Consider the following 17,856-nt stretch of genomic DNA (forward strand, 5'->3'; position numbering starts at 1 on the left):
ATATCAGAGAACAGCAAACAGCTGGATTAAAAGATGCTCCAGTGTGCAGCTTAAAGGGACCAACCCAACTACAGCCCCCAGATAACGTAGCTCAGTAAAAGCAAAACAGTGCCAGGGATCTCAGGTAGGCAGCTGTTTATTTTCCTATACACATGGGGCTGCAGCATGTTAACTTGAACGTTCTCTCTCTCTCCCTCTCTCTCCCTCTCTCTCTCCTCTCTCCTCTCTCCTCTCTCCTCTCTCCTCTCTCCTCTCCTCTCCTCTCCTCTCCTCTCCTCTCCTCTCCTCTCTCTCTCTCTCTCTCTCTCTCTCTCTCTCTCTCTCCCTCTCCCTCCTCTCCCTCTCCTCTCCTCTCTCTCTCTCTCTCTCTCTCTCTCTCTCTCTCTCTCTCTCTCTCTCTCTCTCTCTCTCTCTCTCTCTCTCTCTCTCTCCTCTCTCTCTCTCGTCTCTCTCTCTCTCTCTCTCTCTCTCTCTCTCTCTCCCTCCCTCCCTCCCTCCCTCCCTCCCTCCCTCCCCTCGCTAGTTCTCTGCCTGTCAAACCGTTTGAGGAAGTGTCGGGTTACACTATGCCTACGTCCCCGACACACACGCAGTCAAGTTTGTGTATGTGTGTCCCCGACGAGGGAGAGAGATGGCGCACACACATTACACACACTTCTGCAGTCCCTCCCCACCGTCCCTCTCTCTCTCTCTCTCTCTCTCTCTCTCTCTCTCTCTCTCTCTCTCTCTCTCTCTCTCTCTCTCTCTCTCTCCCTCTTGCTCGTTCTCTGCCTGTGATTTTTAATTCTTTGTTTTTCCAGGCATCTTCTACATGTGTGCCTACCGGATGCATGAATGCCCAAGAAACTCTAACTCACGCTGACCTGACTGAACACACCACAAAACACTGGTTCATCATTTATAGCTATGAGGAATAAACTTTAGTGCTGTGCTACAACACCTGTCATTTCCTGTAAACTTGACCATTAAAGAAAAAGCTGAATAAATGGGAATATCCAAACTGTTTCTGTCGTCAGTTAAAACAAATAAATACGCCATCCCTGTCATAATACAGTAGATATTAACATTATTGTGGAAAAGTCCCATTATAACATCAACAACTTGATCAGAGAAAGAAAGGAGGTGAAGGTGTGATCAGATTTGAAAAGGTGTTTTATTATAGTGTCCTTTCAGCCTCATAAGATCCCACTCCTCAAAACAACATGCTGTGTTGGAAATGTCAACATTTAACCCGAGTCGACGGAAACAGACACTGGAGGGAAAACAAAAGTGCAAAGGCCACCGTGGAGATGGTGCTTTCCAAGCATACACGTATGAAATAAGTGACCCAATACAACAAAAACAAGGTGATGTATGACGACAAAGAACTCTTAATACAACGATTCTGCCATTGCTATACCGTTATCGCGATGCGGAATGAGAGCACAGGACGCGAGGAGGCGAGTCGAGGGAAACGTCTCGTTTAATCGACCTCCTCGATGGTGGGGTCGGATGAGCCACCGCCTCCTGCAGGTGCGGCTCCGCCTCCCGGGAATCTGAATCCCATCCCGCCCATATCTCCCATCCCTCCCATCCCGCCCATCCCCTCTGGCATCCCCCCGGCGCTCTGGTACAGCTTGGTAATGATGGGGCTGCAGACCTTCTCCAGCTCCTTCTGCTGGTGCTCAAACTCGTCCTTCTCTGCAGACTGAGAACAGAGAGAAAAAAAGGTTAATTTAACAGAAGGTGGTTTTTATTTTATTTTAATAAATCTTTAGTCAAAGAGAAAATCCCCAGACTTGCAAAATACACAACTATAAAATGTCATGGAACAGCGAGTACCATTGACTATATTTCCGCCTAGTTGCCTTACTTTACCATTCCCTTGTTAGGTAAACAGAGTAAACAGAGGAAGGGGGGGGGGGGGGATTAGCTTGTAAAAATGAAGGAGATTTTGCCATTTTTAGTGATTGCAAAAGTCGTTGCCACTTCCCACTCTTGCACGAGACGACATCGTGTAACCCCTGCTCCAACATAGTGACCCGGTAGTGAAACACTTAAGAGACACCCTCCTACCTGGTTCTTATCCAGCCAGCTGATGACATCTTTGCACTTCTCCAGGATCTTGGTCTTGTCCTCGTCGCTGATCTTGCCCTGCAGCTTCTCGTCCTCCACGGTGGACTTCATGTTGAAGGCGTAGGACTCCAGGCCGTTCTTGGCGGAGACCTTGTCCCTCTGCACGTCGTCTTCGGACTTGTATTGCTCGGCTTCCTGGACCATGCGCTCGATGTCCTCTTTGCTGAGGCGACCTGATGAAGGGCAGAACAAAAAAGGATGGGTTTGTTAAAAACGGTTGCAGGGGAGGCAAAGATTAGAGTAGATTCAAATGTATCATCATATAGTACAACGAAAAGAGGTTTGGCATCCAACCAGAGTGCAAATGTAACAGTAAAGTGCAACAGCAATATACAATGTACAGGTGATTAAACTGGGTACAAAATACACAAATGAGTACTACCGAGTGTAGTGCTAATCAGATGTACAGAGTTGGATTATATAAATGGCCAGCAGCGTAGCTAGTAAGAGTAGGATAATGTACATATAAAGATATAGTAAGGGACTATGTGTAAAAATGTCTTCGTTCTCAGGTTCACCTTTGTCGTTGGTGATGGTGATCTTGTTCTCCTTGCCGGTGCTCTTGTCGGCGGCGGACACGTTCATGATGCCGTTGGCGTCGATGTCGAAGGTCACCTCGATCTGAGGGACGCTGCGGGGGGCAGGGGGGATCCCCGCCAGCTCAAACTTCCCCAGGAGGTTGTTGTCTTTGGTCATAGCTCGCTCGCCCTCATTCACCTGCAGGCACAAGTTCAGGTAAACAGTCAGATACATTTGAAATTCAAATAATTGTATTCTAATCGCCATTGAAATCTACTATATAAAATAAGATATTCCTTTATTGATCCATAGCATAGCAGCATGGGAGGAGGTACAAGTATGGTAATAGTATAAGACATAAATATAGGCAATAAATGGTAGTAAAAGATAAAATAAGCAGTGTAAACAATATAATTAATTCTGAAAAATAACGAGCAAGTAAACGGTGTAATCAAAAGGTGCAGATGAGGGTCTGTTTGCCCCATCAGTTATATTACACATTACAATTAAATATCGGCTATAAACACTTAGAATCTGAATATATACTATGACTGAGTAGGTAAAATATATACACAGGTGCAGTATACATAAGGTACCCCAACTGGCATGATATAAGTCATGTGTTGTAGTTCATGAAGTTTAGTTCAAGTTCAAGTTCTTTAATAGTTGTCATACAGAAGTACAGAATACTTTCATACAAAATGCTTCTTACTGTTACGCTCCAGAGACTGTGCTAGACAAGATAGTATCAAATAACATAATAACATAATATAGCATGAATTTAGAAGAAGAAAATGAGGTCACAGTGTTCGGTATAGACATATGTACAATGTTCTGAGTTACCATATAATATACAATACACAATACTATGCAGTGTACTAATGTACAGTACTATCTAGTGCAAAGCAGATAGTAGTAGGTGGTAAGAGTAAGAACTTTTAATCCAATAATAGTATATTAATCCGGTAATAGAATAGAATATGTTCCAATAATATAATAATATATTAATCCAGTAATATAATATATGTTCCAATAATAGTATATTAATCCAGTAATATAATATGTCCCAATAACTCTCATATCAGGGGGGCGCCTGTATATTGGATTTGCAAATCTATTATGCATGCTGCACCCCTGATATGAGAGTTCCGCCCATCACCAAGTAGGGGGAAGAGGTTATCAAATGTGGTATATCCACAATTGTACATAATAACCTATAGTTAGACATGGCCGCATAGACACAACCTGTGATCAAACTAGTGAACTTGATAAACTTTTCCCTCTACTTGGTGATGGGAAGAACGCCTATATCAGGGGGGCGGCCAGTAATATATATGTTCCAATAATATATTAAACCAGTAATATAATATGTTCCAATAATAGTAGTATATTAATCCAGTAATATAATATGTTCCAATAATATAATACAGGTCCAATGCGGTTAGTGTACCTGGATGAGCACGCCAGGCTGGTTGTCGGAGTAGGTGGTGAAGGTCTGGGTCTGCTTGGTGGGAATGGTGGTGTTCCTCTTGATGAGGACAGTCATGACTCCTCCAGCCGTCTCGATGCCCAGGGACAGGGGAGTCACGTCCAGCAGGAGCAGGTCCTGCACGTTCTCAGATTTGTCGCCCGTCAAGATGGCCGCCTGCACAGCTGCAAAACAAGGTGTTTGGGGGGGGGGGGGGGGGGGGGTTCATTGTTATTATTTTGTTCTGTTTTTTTAATACACTATATCAGTTTTCAGTCAAGGTTTTACTACGTGATATTGCACCATGTTCAAAAGGTAACATACCTGCACCATAGTAAAACATTAACCTGATTAGGCTGTGACCCAATTGTTATGACATCATGCCACAGCCTCATCAAGGTTAAAGTAACATACCTGCAGCGTAGGCCACAGCCTCATCAGATTAATGTCTTACTAAGTGTTATGACTTATGTTCAGAAAGACCCTATCAGGGTTTGATTGATTGATTGAAAACTTTATTAACAGATTGCAGAATGGGTACAGTACAGTACAGCTCAATACATACAATTATTAAGGGGATGCAGACCAGAGAAAGACTTTCGTCTTGTTTACATCAGGGTCCCCCATTTTCAATTCATCATAACATATATGACATACAGATAGACAGTACTGCTACATCTATACATTTATGACATACCAGATTTGCAAATACAGTACTGTTTGTGATACAAAAAGAGTCCAGAAAAGAGAGTATATATGTGTCTTACTAAGTGTTCAGAAAGACCTCATCAGATTAATGTCTTACTAAGTGTTATGACATGTTCAGAAAGACCTCATCAGATTAATGTCTTACTAAGTGTTATGACACCACGTTGGGAAGGTAACATACCTGCACCGTAGGCCACGGCCTCGTCGGGGTTGATGCTCTTATTGAGCTCCTTCCCGTTGAAGAAGTCCTGCAGCAGCTTCTGGATCTTGGGGATGCGGGTGGACCCTCCCACCAGGACGATGTCGTGGATCTGGGCCTTGTCCATCTTGGCGTCGCGGAGGGACTTCTCCACCGGGTCCAGCGTGCCGCGGAACATGTCGGCGTTGAGCTCCTCGAATCGGGCGCGGGTGATGGAGGTGTAAAAGTCGATGCCCTCGTAGAGAGAGTCGATCTCGATGCTGGCCTGGGTGCTGGAGGACAGGGTGCGCTTGGCGCGCTCGCAGGCCGTGCGCAGGCGACGCACCGCCCGCTTGTTGTCGCTGATGTCCTTCTTGTGCTTGCGCTTGAACTCTGAGATGAAGTGGCTCACCATGCGGTTGTCAAAGTCCTCGCCTCCCAGGTGGGTGTCGCCCGCCGTGGACTTCACCTCGAAGATCCCGTCTTCGATGGCCAGGATGGAGACATCGAACGTGCCGCCGCCCAGGTCGAAGATGAGGACGTTCCTTTCGGCTCCCACCTGGAAGTTAAACGTTCAGAGGGTTCACTTGTGAATTCTGATTCTAAGAGATATAGCCTCATACTAAAACGGGTGGTAAGGTGCGTTGGTAAGATGTACCCCATGAGGTATTTTACCTTCTTCTCCAGGCCGTAGGCGATGGCAGCTGCCGTTGGCTCGTTGATGATGCGGAGGACATTCATGCCCGAGATGATCCCGGCGTCTTTGGTGGCCTGGCGTTGAGAGTCGTTGAAATAAGCGGGCACCGTTACCACGGCGTTGGTCACAGTCTGCAATAGTGACAGGTAAACAGCAAATCAGTTAGGATAATTATACGAGCAACATTGTTCACATTTCAGAAAGTTAGTTTACTATAAAGGGTATTACATTTCGGGCGGCTACGTGGCGTAGTGGGCAAGGCGCTCGCCACGAAATCTGGAGACGCTGGGCTCGCCTGTTCGAGCCCAGCGCTCCACATTTGCTTTCAGTTTAGCTGGTCGTCCGTACTAATACACATTGGCCGTATTAGGGGGTGGGAAACTGATGGGTGGGGATCGGGCGTTGTGGACAGCGACTCCTACAGGTCGGTTGGTGCGCCTGCGCAGTAGAATCAGGAAGTGTCGGGGGCAGCGTGAGCCTCCCACGCGTTACTCCTCGCCACTGAGAGATCGAGCTGCGCAGGTGAAAAGATGCGACTGCTGTTACCTCAAGTACCGGAGGGGACGTGTGCTATGTACAGTATGACTTAGTCCACATTGCAGCCGGCTTGTGGGAGGCAAGAAACAGCGTTCGTGACAGGGGAGGGTTGAATTGGATGTTACGAAATTGGGATGGGAGAAAAATATAGAAAAAATGGGAGAAAAAATGGATAAAAAAAAGGGTATTACATTTCACGGTCAAAATTATTTCCACCTCCAAGGACAAGACAGAAATATAATAGAAGCCTGTAAACGTCATGCTCACAGAGACCACGTCCCGTGCTATAGCTTGCTCACCTTGCCAAGGTAGGCCTCTGCGATCTCCTTCATCTTGACCAGCACCATGGAGGAAATCTCCTCGGGGTAGAAGCTCTTGGTCTCTCCCTTGTAGTCCACCTGCACCTTGGGGCGTGTCGAGTCATTAATGACAGTGAACGGCCAGTGCTTCATGTCAGACTGGACGACAGCGTCATCAAACCGCCTTCCGATCAGACGCTTTGCATCTGTGGGGAAAACAGGGAAGACGTAAGCGGAGAATAAGGAAGAATTGCATAAAGGCAGCCAACTTATATTAAAAGGTCCCCTATCTGTCACACCCCTTCCTGACAGGCAGCGACGCGAGCGAGCGTGATTGCGAAAATGATTAAAATGTATTCGTTTCAATCAGACTATCCTGACCTGCCGCGAGCGACAGCAAACTGAGCGGCGATGTCGTTCCCCCCTCAAATATTCGCTCGCTGTGTCTCTAGTTGAGCGATTACTTGGCAGAGTCCCGCCCCTAAACACTTTTTATTGGTCAAGAATTGCAGGCTGCTTTGCCCCCGTTAACACACACACACAGACACACTCGGACACGCGCCGCCTCATATCAGGACAGTGTCGCGCGCGATTTCGTCTCCAGTTCGCTCGCTCGCTGCCTGTCAGGAACCGGTGTCATGGTCCCGGCCAGGGATCCTGTCCAAACAATATGAACAGTGGTTTTCTGCCGCCCTCTGGTGGCCAAACGCAGCAGCTCCAGATATTGGACCTTATCAGGCCTTTAGTCCTAGGTCTTCTCGATATCTTTAATGCTGTGTTTCCTCTGTTAATGTTGTGTGGTGCGTTTTAGCTTGTGTTTAAAAGGTTTTATCTTTTCATATGTTTCCTTTAAAGGTTAATCTTTTTTACATATGTTTTCTGTGAGGGTTCGGTGAGGGAATAGGAGAGGAGATCCCAAGTGCAGGTAACACGAGCAGAGAGAGAAGAGACTGAGATGACGGGATGAAGTGAACAGGCTTTTACTATACAGTTGCGACAAGGATACACGTTGCAAACGGTAGCAAAACAAAAGCGAACTGTAAAACCCGAAAACAAACAATACACAGCAGAGCTGGCAAAAATGGACTAAGGAAGGGAACGGACTCACGAGGAATACTGGTGACAAGGTAAGTACGACCGAACACAACTGTGGTAAACAAATTACAATTAAACATATTACAAAACAACACTAGCCAGGGGAACCACATCACACCAGGGAGGGGAAGTTCAACAATAACACACACAGTGACATCCCATTAATTATCCCATTAATTAAAATAAACATATGAATTAACAAGGGTAGAATCAAAGTTTGCACCATCTGCTGGTGACCACTAGAGGGTGGTATGAGACTGGAGGAAGGTAGGCCTCCAATGTTCCTTCTCCCCTCACAGCCCAACAGAGGGCTGAGTCTGGGCTCGTTAAAGGATGGAGGTAGGGGACCAATGTTACTCCTCCCATCACAGCCCAACCGAGGGCTGAGTATGGGATCGTTACACCAGGGGCTGAGATATGCAGATCAGTGCCTTATTCACGTCAGCTAAACAGTCAAATCTGAATGGCTTAGTTCAGTGGGGGAGGATCTCGTGACATCTGAACTGGACGAATGCGCCAAAATGAGAATTAGAGAAATAGACAGTGTTGATACAACCCCACATTGCTAGAATACAATGCTCAACACTGGAAAAGGCAATTTATAAGATAGGGGACCTTTAAAGAAAAAAATAAACAAAAAATCCACGTCTTACCAAAGACAGTGTTGCAGGGGTTCATGGCCACCTGGTTCTTGGCTGCATCCCCAATCAGCCTCTCGGAGTCTGTGAAGGCCACGTAACTGGGTGTAGTTCTGTTACCCTGGTCATTGGCGATGATCTCAACCTTGCCATGCTGGAACACCCCCACACAGGAGTAGGTGGTGCCCAGGTCAATACCAACAGCTGGTCCCTTTGACATGATGACTCCTAAATGGAATAAGAGAATTAGGTTAGATTTTTGAGGTGCAGCACGGTGGCATAAAAAAAAAAAAAAAAAAAAAGGGGGCCATATTATGCAACAGTTTCATACGACTTCCTTGAATCCGTGGAACAGGTTTGCATTGAACACCGCCAATGCATTGAACACATTTTTTGATGCAAAGCAGCATCTCTATGACTGGCGATGTGACCTACTCACTCATTCAGTAACTCACCCGAAATGCGTTTTGTATAAAGTGCTTCACATGTAAGATACTGTCCTTGTCCTGGTGTGTATAGCACAGACCATCATTTCCCTTCCCAGGCTGGCTACCCCACACACCCAACCCAAGAGTAAAACAAATTAAATAAAATAGAAACATTTACAAACTGGGCAGTACATTAGGTAAGCAGTGTTCCTGGCTCCAAAAAGGCACAGCTACTTGACTTATTAAAGCTAATTCATTGCTTGACATCACCATGGGCAGTCACTCTAAATCTAAACAGCGTGTTAATCTGGAGACGTCAGACCCCTGCCAAACGGTAAGGAGGCACGTCGTTTTGCCCTAGGCCCCTAGCACCTAAATATTTCAGACGGCCAAATAATTGAATGACAGGTTAATCACTATAGTTAGCAACCCAGATTAGTTTCTATATGGGTTAAGCACATGATGGATTTGAGGTACTCAAACTAAATTGTACCAAGCACCTGTTTTCAAGCCTCTCCCCCACCTCCCGACAAAAAGAAACAGCTGCCTCTCTCTTTATTATGACAACAGACAGTGAGGCGGTTTATAGTGTTGCTACAGCAGCTACAGTAACATCGGTAAACGTGCTTAGGGTACTGTTATAACACACTTATAATAGAAACGATCTAACGTAGCAACGACCGCCTTAAATACGCTGTATCATCGTGGGTTGTCCCAGAATCTAAAGGTAAAAGACACAGCAGCGCCGCGTCACTCACCCCACATCGGCGTCACTAGAACGTTCTGCAATATTCTTTCCTCAGCACAGACCGCTGCGCTGGAGCTCGTGAGGGCGCGCGGCGGGATAAAACGAATGAATTTTGATTAGAGCCTTGACGTAAGTGGTTGTTGTGTAGATACGGCTGTGGGGGTGCTGGAGACATGATCCAATATACTTTTGTATAGGCCCCGAGTCTCCTGAACGCGGAGAGACCAATCCCAAGTCGACCGGCACTCGAGCTATAGTCACTTTTCCGCAACTACCTTGTCTCTCTCTGGTGCAGGAAAGTTACATTCATTTTATCTCCCGCGCGCCCTTGCGATCTCCATGTAACGCGGAAGTGCACAGTGGTCCATTCTTAACGTAACGTCAGTGAGCTTCAAGTTCGCACATAGCAGCATTAGCTAAATAATGCTATTCATTGCAACATCTAGCAAGCAGCAGCCTGGCCCAGTTTGACTGAACAAGAGTATGGTGAGGATAATAGTAACGTTATCGTTAGTTTCGAGTATCCGAGCGGTTGCTAAAAAGTAATTACTGACATGAGTGACAATTTATGGGTTACTTTGGGGGGAAATGTCTTCCGTCGACTAACGACAGTAGCCATTACTAACGAGACATATTATGTATGTTAGTCGTTGACGTAACAGATGAACCCCCCCCCCCCCAAATAACATACATTAGTTCGCTAACGTTACATGAACGGTACCCATTGCCACAGAACATAATCTGAAGCACATTATTGTAACATAATTATATTACATACATCGTTCGCATGGGTCTGCGAACATGTCTCTCGCTAACGTAGCGTTAAAATATCCGTAAAACACGATGCACATTTCAAAGATCTCCGACTTTAATGTTCAACCGCAATAATATCCCTACAATGTCTTCCACGGTGCCTAGTGCCTACCTTTGTTACAGTCGGAATGTGTTGTTATTCTGCTGGTTATTTGACCAAGGTTAACACCGCAGACGGTTTCCTCGCTGCGTCCAGTCTGCTGCCCTCGTAATACGGAAGAACCTTTCCGTGGAGAACAATCGAGAAAACAGGAGCGCCGTAGCCAATCAAATGCTTAGTAATTGCACACGTGGAACACCTTAGCCAATCAAATGCTTAATAACTGCACTACCGGTACCGGTTGTGCAATTATGAAGCATTTGATTGGCTACGGTGCTCCTCCTGGTTTCTAGATTGTTCTGCGTGGAAGAGTTCTTCAGTTAATTAAGTAAATAGTAAAGTAACTGAGTATCTAGTAAAGGTACTGTCTATCTGTATGTCGTGTGTGTCATATATGTTATGATTTCTCTGGTCTGCATTCCCTTAACAATTGTATGTATTGAGCTGTCTGTACTGTACCCATTCGGCAATCTGTTAAAGTTTTCAATCAATCAATCAATCAATCAATCAAAACTATTTTTCAGTAACTAGCACAACACTGGTATTAACTAGAGCAACGCAGCTTGTACCAAACGATCAAATTAAATACTGTACGGCTGGCAGAAATATGTTGTTTAGTTGCTTGCAGGCAGGTCCACGTGGTGGATTGATGCAAATGTTGACTCATCATCTAACGTTACTGTACCTTTGTGTTGGAACGTGTATTGATCTAGAATATACAGTACTTCATCAGGGGGTTATTGCAGTTGCATGTTAAATCAGGGGCGGTTCTAGCATCAGACCTTTAGGGGGGCTCAGCCCCTAGAGCAGTAGCATAATTTCACTAAATGCCATGGTCAGGCAAGGGAGGGGGCGGGGGGTAAAGCGGGTGGATTTTTTTTAGTCCATTTTGGTGAGTTGTTTCTATATAATTCACTTATGACATTTAGGTAACATTAATGAACAACTACAGTATTAAGGAGACAACTACAGTATGTAAGTAGTAAACCTATTATTATTATTTTCGTGACATTACACACACTTCTGCAGTCCCTCCCGCCGTCCCTCTCTCTCTCTCTCTCTCTCTCTCTCTCTCTCTCTCTCTCTCTCTCTCTCTCCCTCTCCCTCCCTCCCTCTCCTCGCTAGTTCTCTGCCTGTCAAACCCTGTTTGCGGAAGTGTCGGGTTACACTATGCCTACGTCCCAGACACACACGCAGTCAAGTTTGTGTATGTGTGTGTCCCCGACGAGGGAGAGATGGCGCACACACATTACACACACTTCTGCAGTCCCTCCCGCCGTCCCTCTCTCTCCCTCTCGCTCGTTCTCTGCCTGTGAAAACCCGTTTGGGGAAGTGTCGGGTTACACTGCACTACAACCATAGAGGGGGCGTTACTGCAAATCAATGCTATGTCGACGTCGCAGAAACCATCAAATCAGAACAGTTTAGTTGAGTGATGGAATATCTCGTGAACTCGAGACTAGACTGATGAGTCAATATGGTAATTAGAGACACAGACCCATTGATACTAACCTGTATTACTATAAAACCATGCTAAACACAGAAAAAAGGCATTTATAATGCATGTCCCCTTTAAATCAACTTTCCAGCCCCCTGTCAACTGTCAAATGATGTCAACTGTCAACCTGAATTAACATTCAGTATTCAATATGGTCTGATATTAACATTCAGTATTCAATATTGTCTGATTCAATATTAACATTCAGTATTCAAGTAGAACAGCGAGCTAGCCATTGTGGACACTCACCTTTCCACAGGAAAACGGTAGGCAAGGCACCTTGGTTGAGAAATGCAGGCTTCAATCTATGTTGTTTAGTCTATCTGTTCAGTACTGTTGAGTACTGTTTCAAGATGCATAATGAGAACTTCTGAGAGAATTGTTGACTATATAAAACACAAATGTTCTAGAATGTTCTATTATGACATCATACTGTGACATCACAAATGTAACATTATAGACCATTTGTGATGTCACTGTATGATGTCATAATAGAACATTCTAGAACATTTGTGATGTCACAGTATGATGTCATTCTAGAACATTACTGTGACATCACAACGCAACATGTTTGAGTTCCATTTGAATAATATAAATAATATGTATGGTAAGGCTGTCCCTGAAGCCTGTTTTTGGGATTCAAACTTTGTCAGGGTTCTTCGAACGTATGTTCGAACCTTCGTTTTTAATTAAAATAATAATAATAATAATAATAATTTTATAAATTCTTTTTTTTCCTTCTATTTTATATCCTCAAACTAAATCTTCAATTTGAATAAAGTGATTCAAACTTAGTCAGGTTTTTTCGAACGGACGTTCGAACCTTCGTTTTTAATAAAAAAATTAAAATTTAAATAATTATTCTCTTTTTTTTATAAATTCTTTTTTTTTCTTTTTTTTATATCCTCAAACTAAATCCTCAATTTGAATAAAGTGATTAATCTGATTAAATTAGTCTTTTTCTTTTATTAAATCAACATTCCAGCCCCCTGTCAACTGTCAAATGATGTCAACTGTCAACCTGAATTATATTCTCAGTCCTTGCCCCACAATGGTGGAATGAACTACCCACCCCAGTTAGGACAGCCGAAACCCGTCCAATCTTTCGCCGTCGACTAAAGACGCACTTCTTCAACCATTATCTGAAAAAAAAAAAAAAAAAAAAAACTAACCCAAACTAACCTTACTGTCATGCACTTATCCTAATAAACTAACCTACACTGTAGCACTCAACACTTTATGAACATTGTTACTCAGCTGATAGAGTTGTGCCCTTCCTGATGACTTGTCGTACAGAACTTGTAAGTCGCTTTGGATAAAAGCGTCAGCTAAATGACTAAATGTAAATGTGAATGTAAATGTAAATTAACATTCAGTATTCAATATTGTCTGATTCAATATTAACATTCAGTATTCAAGTAGAACAGCGAGCTAGCCATTGTGGACACTCACCTTTCCACAGGAAAACGGTAGGCAAGGCACCTTGGTTGAGAAATGCAGGCTTCAATCTATGTTGTTTAGTCTATCTGTTCAGTACTGTTCAGTACTGTTTCAAGATGCATAATGAGAACTTCTTCTTCTTCTTCTTCTTATTTGAATTTCCGGCAGAGTAGACGCATCGAGGCGTATTACTGCCCTCCGCAATTCTTTTTATGGGCTCTTCTTCTTCTCCTTCTTATCCTTCTTCACCTTCTTTTTCTTCTTCTACTGGACCCCGTCATCAACTACATTGTCCATTGGAGTGCCTCTACTGCTGCTACTTCCTGTCTGAGCCCCCCTCCGCGGGACCCTCCTTGCCCCCTGCTATCTTATCCTGGGCCGCTTTGTCCCTCGCAGCCCTGTCCCTCGCAGCCCCCTCAGCCAACTCTTCACACACCTCCCTCCAGTCCAGACCTTCCAATCCCAGATGTTGAACCGCTATCCTAACAATCATCTTCACCATCTCTGTTCTACCCGTAACCTCTGCCATACCAGTAACTACCCCTGCCACGAAGGCCACAATACCTAATTTCTCCTCCCTTCCCCTGTCTCTTTCCACCTGCTCTACCCTCACTGCCAAATGCCCTCCTTCAACCCCCTGCACCCTTTCTTGGCTCCCCTGTCCTGCCCTGCTAACCGCCCCAGCATACGTCAACTTACCCTCCCTTCTCTCTCTCCGATCCGCGACCTGCTTCATCATCACCTCGCACCCCCGAAACGCTACACTGTGCTCCCCACCACAACTACAGCACCTCGGCTTCACTCCCTCTCCACATTTCCCATATTCATGTTCCCCGCCACACCTAGCGCACCTCATCCCCTTCATACACGTGGTAGCTATATGGCCAAACCCCTGGCACCTATAGCACCTAAGAGGATTATGAACAAATTCCCTAACCCTATACATCCTACGCCCTACTAATACCTCGCTAGGAACAACCCCACCCTCAAACGTAATCACTACCGTCCCCGTCACTGCCCTCTCCGCTCCCCTCTTCATCCTTGCTGCACTCTTAACTATGCCATTACGCCTGTCCTCCTTTAGCTCTTCCACCAGCTGCTCTACTGTAACCTCGACCGGTACCCCAACTATCACCCCCTTACATCCCCCCCCCCTCTTCTCCCCTACTCTCGCCACCTTACTTATACCCACCCCCCCAATGCTCTGCATCTCCCTAGCCACCTCCACCTGCCCCTCACTACCACACCCTACGGCCAGATTCCCATCCCACAAAACGTTCACGTACTTTACCTCTCCTAATTGCTCGGCAATGAGTTTGGGCCACTCGAGCCTACCTACTTTCCTCTCATCCCTCTCCCCCTCAAGCCTGACCACTATATGGATCACTTCCGCTTTTGCCACATCTTTTCCTGCACCCTCGTCTCCCGGACCACTTGAGCTATCGTCCCCCCCTTTCTTCCTCTTCCCCCCTTCTCCCCCCCTCTCCTCCCCCCTACTCTCACTATCCCCATCGCTGTCGTTCCTCTCCGTCCGCTTCTTCCTCTTCTTCCTCACCGTATCCCACCCCTCCTCCTCCCTCTCCCGTTCTTCCTCTTCCTTCTTCTTCTTCTTTACACCATCCGACTCCTTCCCTTTGTCTTCCACCATCTCCGAGGCCTCCTTCTCACTTCCCTCTCCGTTATCGGTCGTTAGCTCCATATCTGCCTGTTCCCTTTCGCTATCTTCCTCGCCCTTCTCACACCATTTACTTCCATCACGATCCTCCCAATACCCTGGGTAGCCGTTCACAGGCCGGGGCCACCAATCGCAAGGCCTTCGCTGTTCCTGATCTCTCACAGCCACTTCTTCCGCATCCCACCACCGTTTACTGCTCCCACGCATGTCTTCGCTGCACAGTTCCGACGGACGCAGACGCCGCCACTCGGCGCATCTCTCCCAATCCATCCTCCCACATGAACAGGCCGCACTTCTGTCTTCCTCTCCAAACAACAGCCTCCCCCCACGAACATACGGCATGGCCTGCTTCCTTTCTCTAACTTCTGAGAGAATAGTTGAATATATAAAACACAAATGTTCTAGAATGTTCTATTATGACATCATACTGTGACATCACAAATGTTCTAGAATGTTCTATTATGACATCATACTGTGACATCACAAATGTAACATTATAGAACATTTGTGATGTCACTGTATGATGTCATAATAGAACATTCTAGAACATTTGTGATGTCACAGTATGATGTCATTCTGGAACATTTGTGATGTCAGTGTGATGTGATAATAGGACATCCTAGAACATTTGTGATGTCACAAACGTTCTAGAATGTTCTATTATGACATCATACTGTGACATCCCAAATGTTCTAGAATGTTCTATTATGACATCATACTGTGACATCAGAATGTTTGATTATGACATTTTAGGACATTCTAGAACATTTGTGATGTCATAATAGAACATTCTAGAACATTTGGATGTCACATGATGATGTCATAATAGAACAATCTAGAACATTTATGATGTCACAGTATGATGTCATAATAGAACATTCTAGAATCTAGAAACTCCTGTTTCTTGTGAATTTCCGGAAGTATAAACGCAACGTGGCGTATTACTGCCCTCCTCAGTTCTTATACTTATACACAATTTTCTGGGAAACCAGGCCAGTCAACATCCCCCCCCGGAGCTAGACAAGAAGACACACACCCCCCTCGTCTCCCCGCATGCACCGGCCCAGGGAACGCCCGGTCGGCCAGCCCAGCCCAGCCCAGCCCAGCCCAGCCCAGCCCAGCCCAGCCCCATCACCGGAAAAGCGGGGCAGACATCCAGCCCAGCCCACCACAGCCAGGAAACACACCCCAAACACAATCAAAGCACAACTCCCAAATGCCCCTGCCAAGACGCCGCAACCCGCGCATCCACCATGCCCCCCAGCCACACAAGCCACACAAGCCCCACAACCACACAAGCTAGACGAGCCCCCCAACCGCACAAGCACCCCAGACACACAAGTCCCCCAGCCTCACAAGTCCCCCAGCCACACAAGTTTCCCAGTCACACACGTCTCCAAGCCCCACAAGTTTTTATTTTTATTTTTTTTTAATCTCTTTTTATTGGAAAAAAGCCAGGGCAGTACATCATACTAAAATGTTAGACCAGTTCAATATCACATATGACGTCCAATCCAGAACCAACACTCCCTGTAGTGCCACCTTCTTTTCTGAAAGGTGCACAGATGACAATCATACCCATCAATCTGTATCTAACTTAAAAGTCCTGATTGGAGCTTTAATGGCAGCTGTTGACTAATGGTAAAGCACAATTACCATGTGTGGTTGACATGAGACATGTTATGCTGTACATGACGTGATCTAAACTGAAATACAACTACCCATATATATAAAAAGGTTACACTTAAGAGCATACATGACAACGGCATACTTAAAGACAAAGACATCTTCGCCTGGATGACGACCAACCACCTCAAACTGAACCTAAGCAAAACAGAATAGCTCCACCTGCCCTGACCGACCTTTCCATCACAGTCGAGAATGCAGCTGTGACTGCGTCCCCGACCGCTCAGCTGATAGAGTTGTGCCCTTCCTGATGGCTTGTCGTACAGAACTTGTAAGTCGCTTTGGATAAAAGCGTCAGCTAAATGACTAAATGTAAATGTGAATGTAAATGTAAATTAACATTCAGTATTCAAGTAGAACAGCGAGCTAGCCATTGTGGACACTCACCTTTCCACAGGAAACCGGTAGGCAAGGCACCTTGGTTGAGAAATGCAGGCTTCAATGTATGTTGTTTAGTCTATCTGTTCAGTACTGTTCAGTACTGTTTCAAGATGCATAATGAGAACTTCTGAGAGAATAGTTGAATATATAAAACACAAATGTTCTAGAATGTTCTATTATGACATCATACTGTGACATCACAAATGTTCTAGAATGTTCTATTATGACATCATACTGTGACATCACACATGTAACATTATAGAACATTTGTGATGTCACTGTATGATGTCATAATAGAACATTCTAGAACATTTGTGGATGTCATTCTAGAACATTTGTGATGTCACAGTATGATGTGATAATAGGACATTCTAGAACATTTGTGATGTCACAGTATGATGTCATTCTGGAACATTTGTGATGTCAGTGTGATGTGATAATAGGACATCCTAGAACATTTGTGATGTCACAAACGTTCTAGAATGTTCTATTATGACATCATACTGTGACATCCCAAATGTTCTAGAATGTTCTATTATGACATCATACTGTGACATCAGAATGTTTGATTATGACATTTTAGAACATTCTAGAACATTTGTGATGTCACAGTATGATGTCATAATAGAACATTCTAGAACATTTGTGATGTCACAGTATGATGTCATAATAGACATTCTAGAACATTTGTGATGTCATAATAGAACATTCTAGAACATTTGGATGTCACAGGATGATGTCATAATAGAACAATCTAGAACATTTATGATGTCACAGTATGATGTCATAATAGAACATTCTAGAATCTAGAAACTCCTGTTTCTTGTGAATTT

At 44.9% G+C, this 17,856-nt stretch overlaps 1 protein-coding gene across 1 annotated transcript in view; it reads right to left on the reverse strand.

Moving 5' to 3' along the window:
* Positions 1-1,156: 1,156 nt before the first annotated feature.
* Positions 1,157-17,856, reverse strand: part of LOC311239021 (heat shock cognate 70 kDa protein-like) — a 50,273-nt gene continuing 33,573 nt past the window's right edge. The window contains exons 2-9 of the mRNA XM_084327241.1: positions 8,270-8,482; positions 6,522-6,727; positions 5,664-5,816; positions 4,992-5,547; positions 4,085-4,287; positions 2,634-2,832; positions 2,056-2,288; positions 1,157-1,687 (exon numbers count right to left, since the gene is read on the reverse strand). Of these exons, the coding sequence (XP_084183367.1) occupies positions 1,463-1,687; positions 2,056-2,288; positions 2,634-2,832; positions 4,085-4,287; positions 4,992-5,547; positions 5,664-5,816; positions 6,522-6,727; positions 8,270-8,474 (1,980 nt within the window). The 5' untranslated portion in view covers positions 8,475-8,482 and the 3' untranslated portion in view covers positions 1,157-1,462. The remainder of the gene's footprint in view (positions 1,688-2,055; positions 2,289-2,633; positions 2,833-4,084; positions 4,288-4,991; positions 5,548-5,663; positions 5,817-6,521; positions 6,728-8,269; positions 8,483-17,856) is intronic.

This window comes from Notolepis coatsorum, assembly GCF_963971535.1.
Source record: "Notolepis coatsorum genome assembly, chromosome: 1".
In the NCBI taxonomy this organism is placed as follows: domain Eukaryota; kingdom Metazoa; phylum Chordata; class Actinopteri; order Aulopiformes; family Paralepididae; genus Notolepis; species Notolepis coatsorum.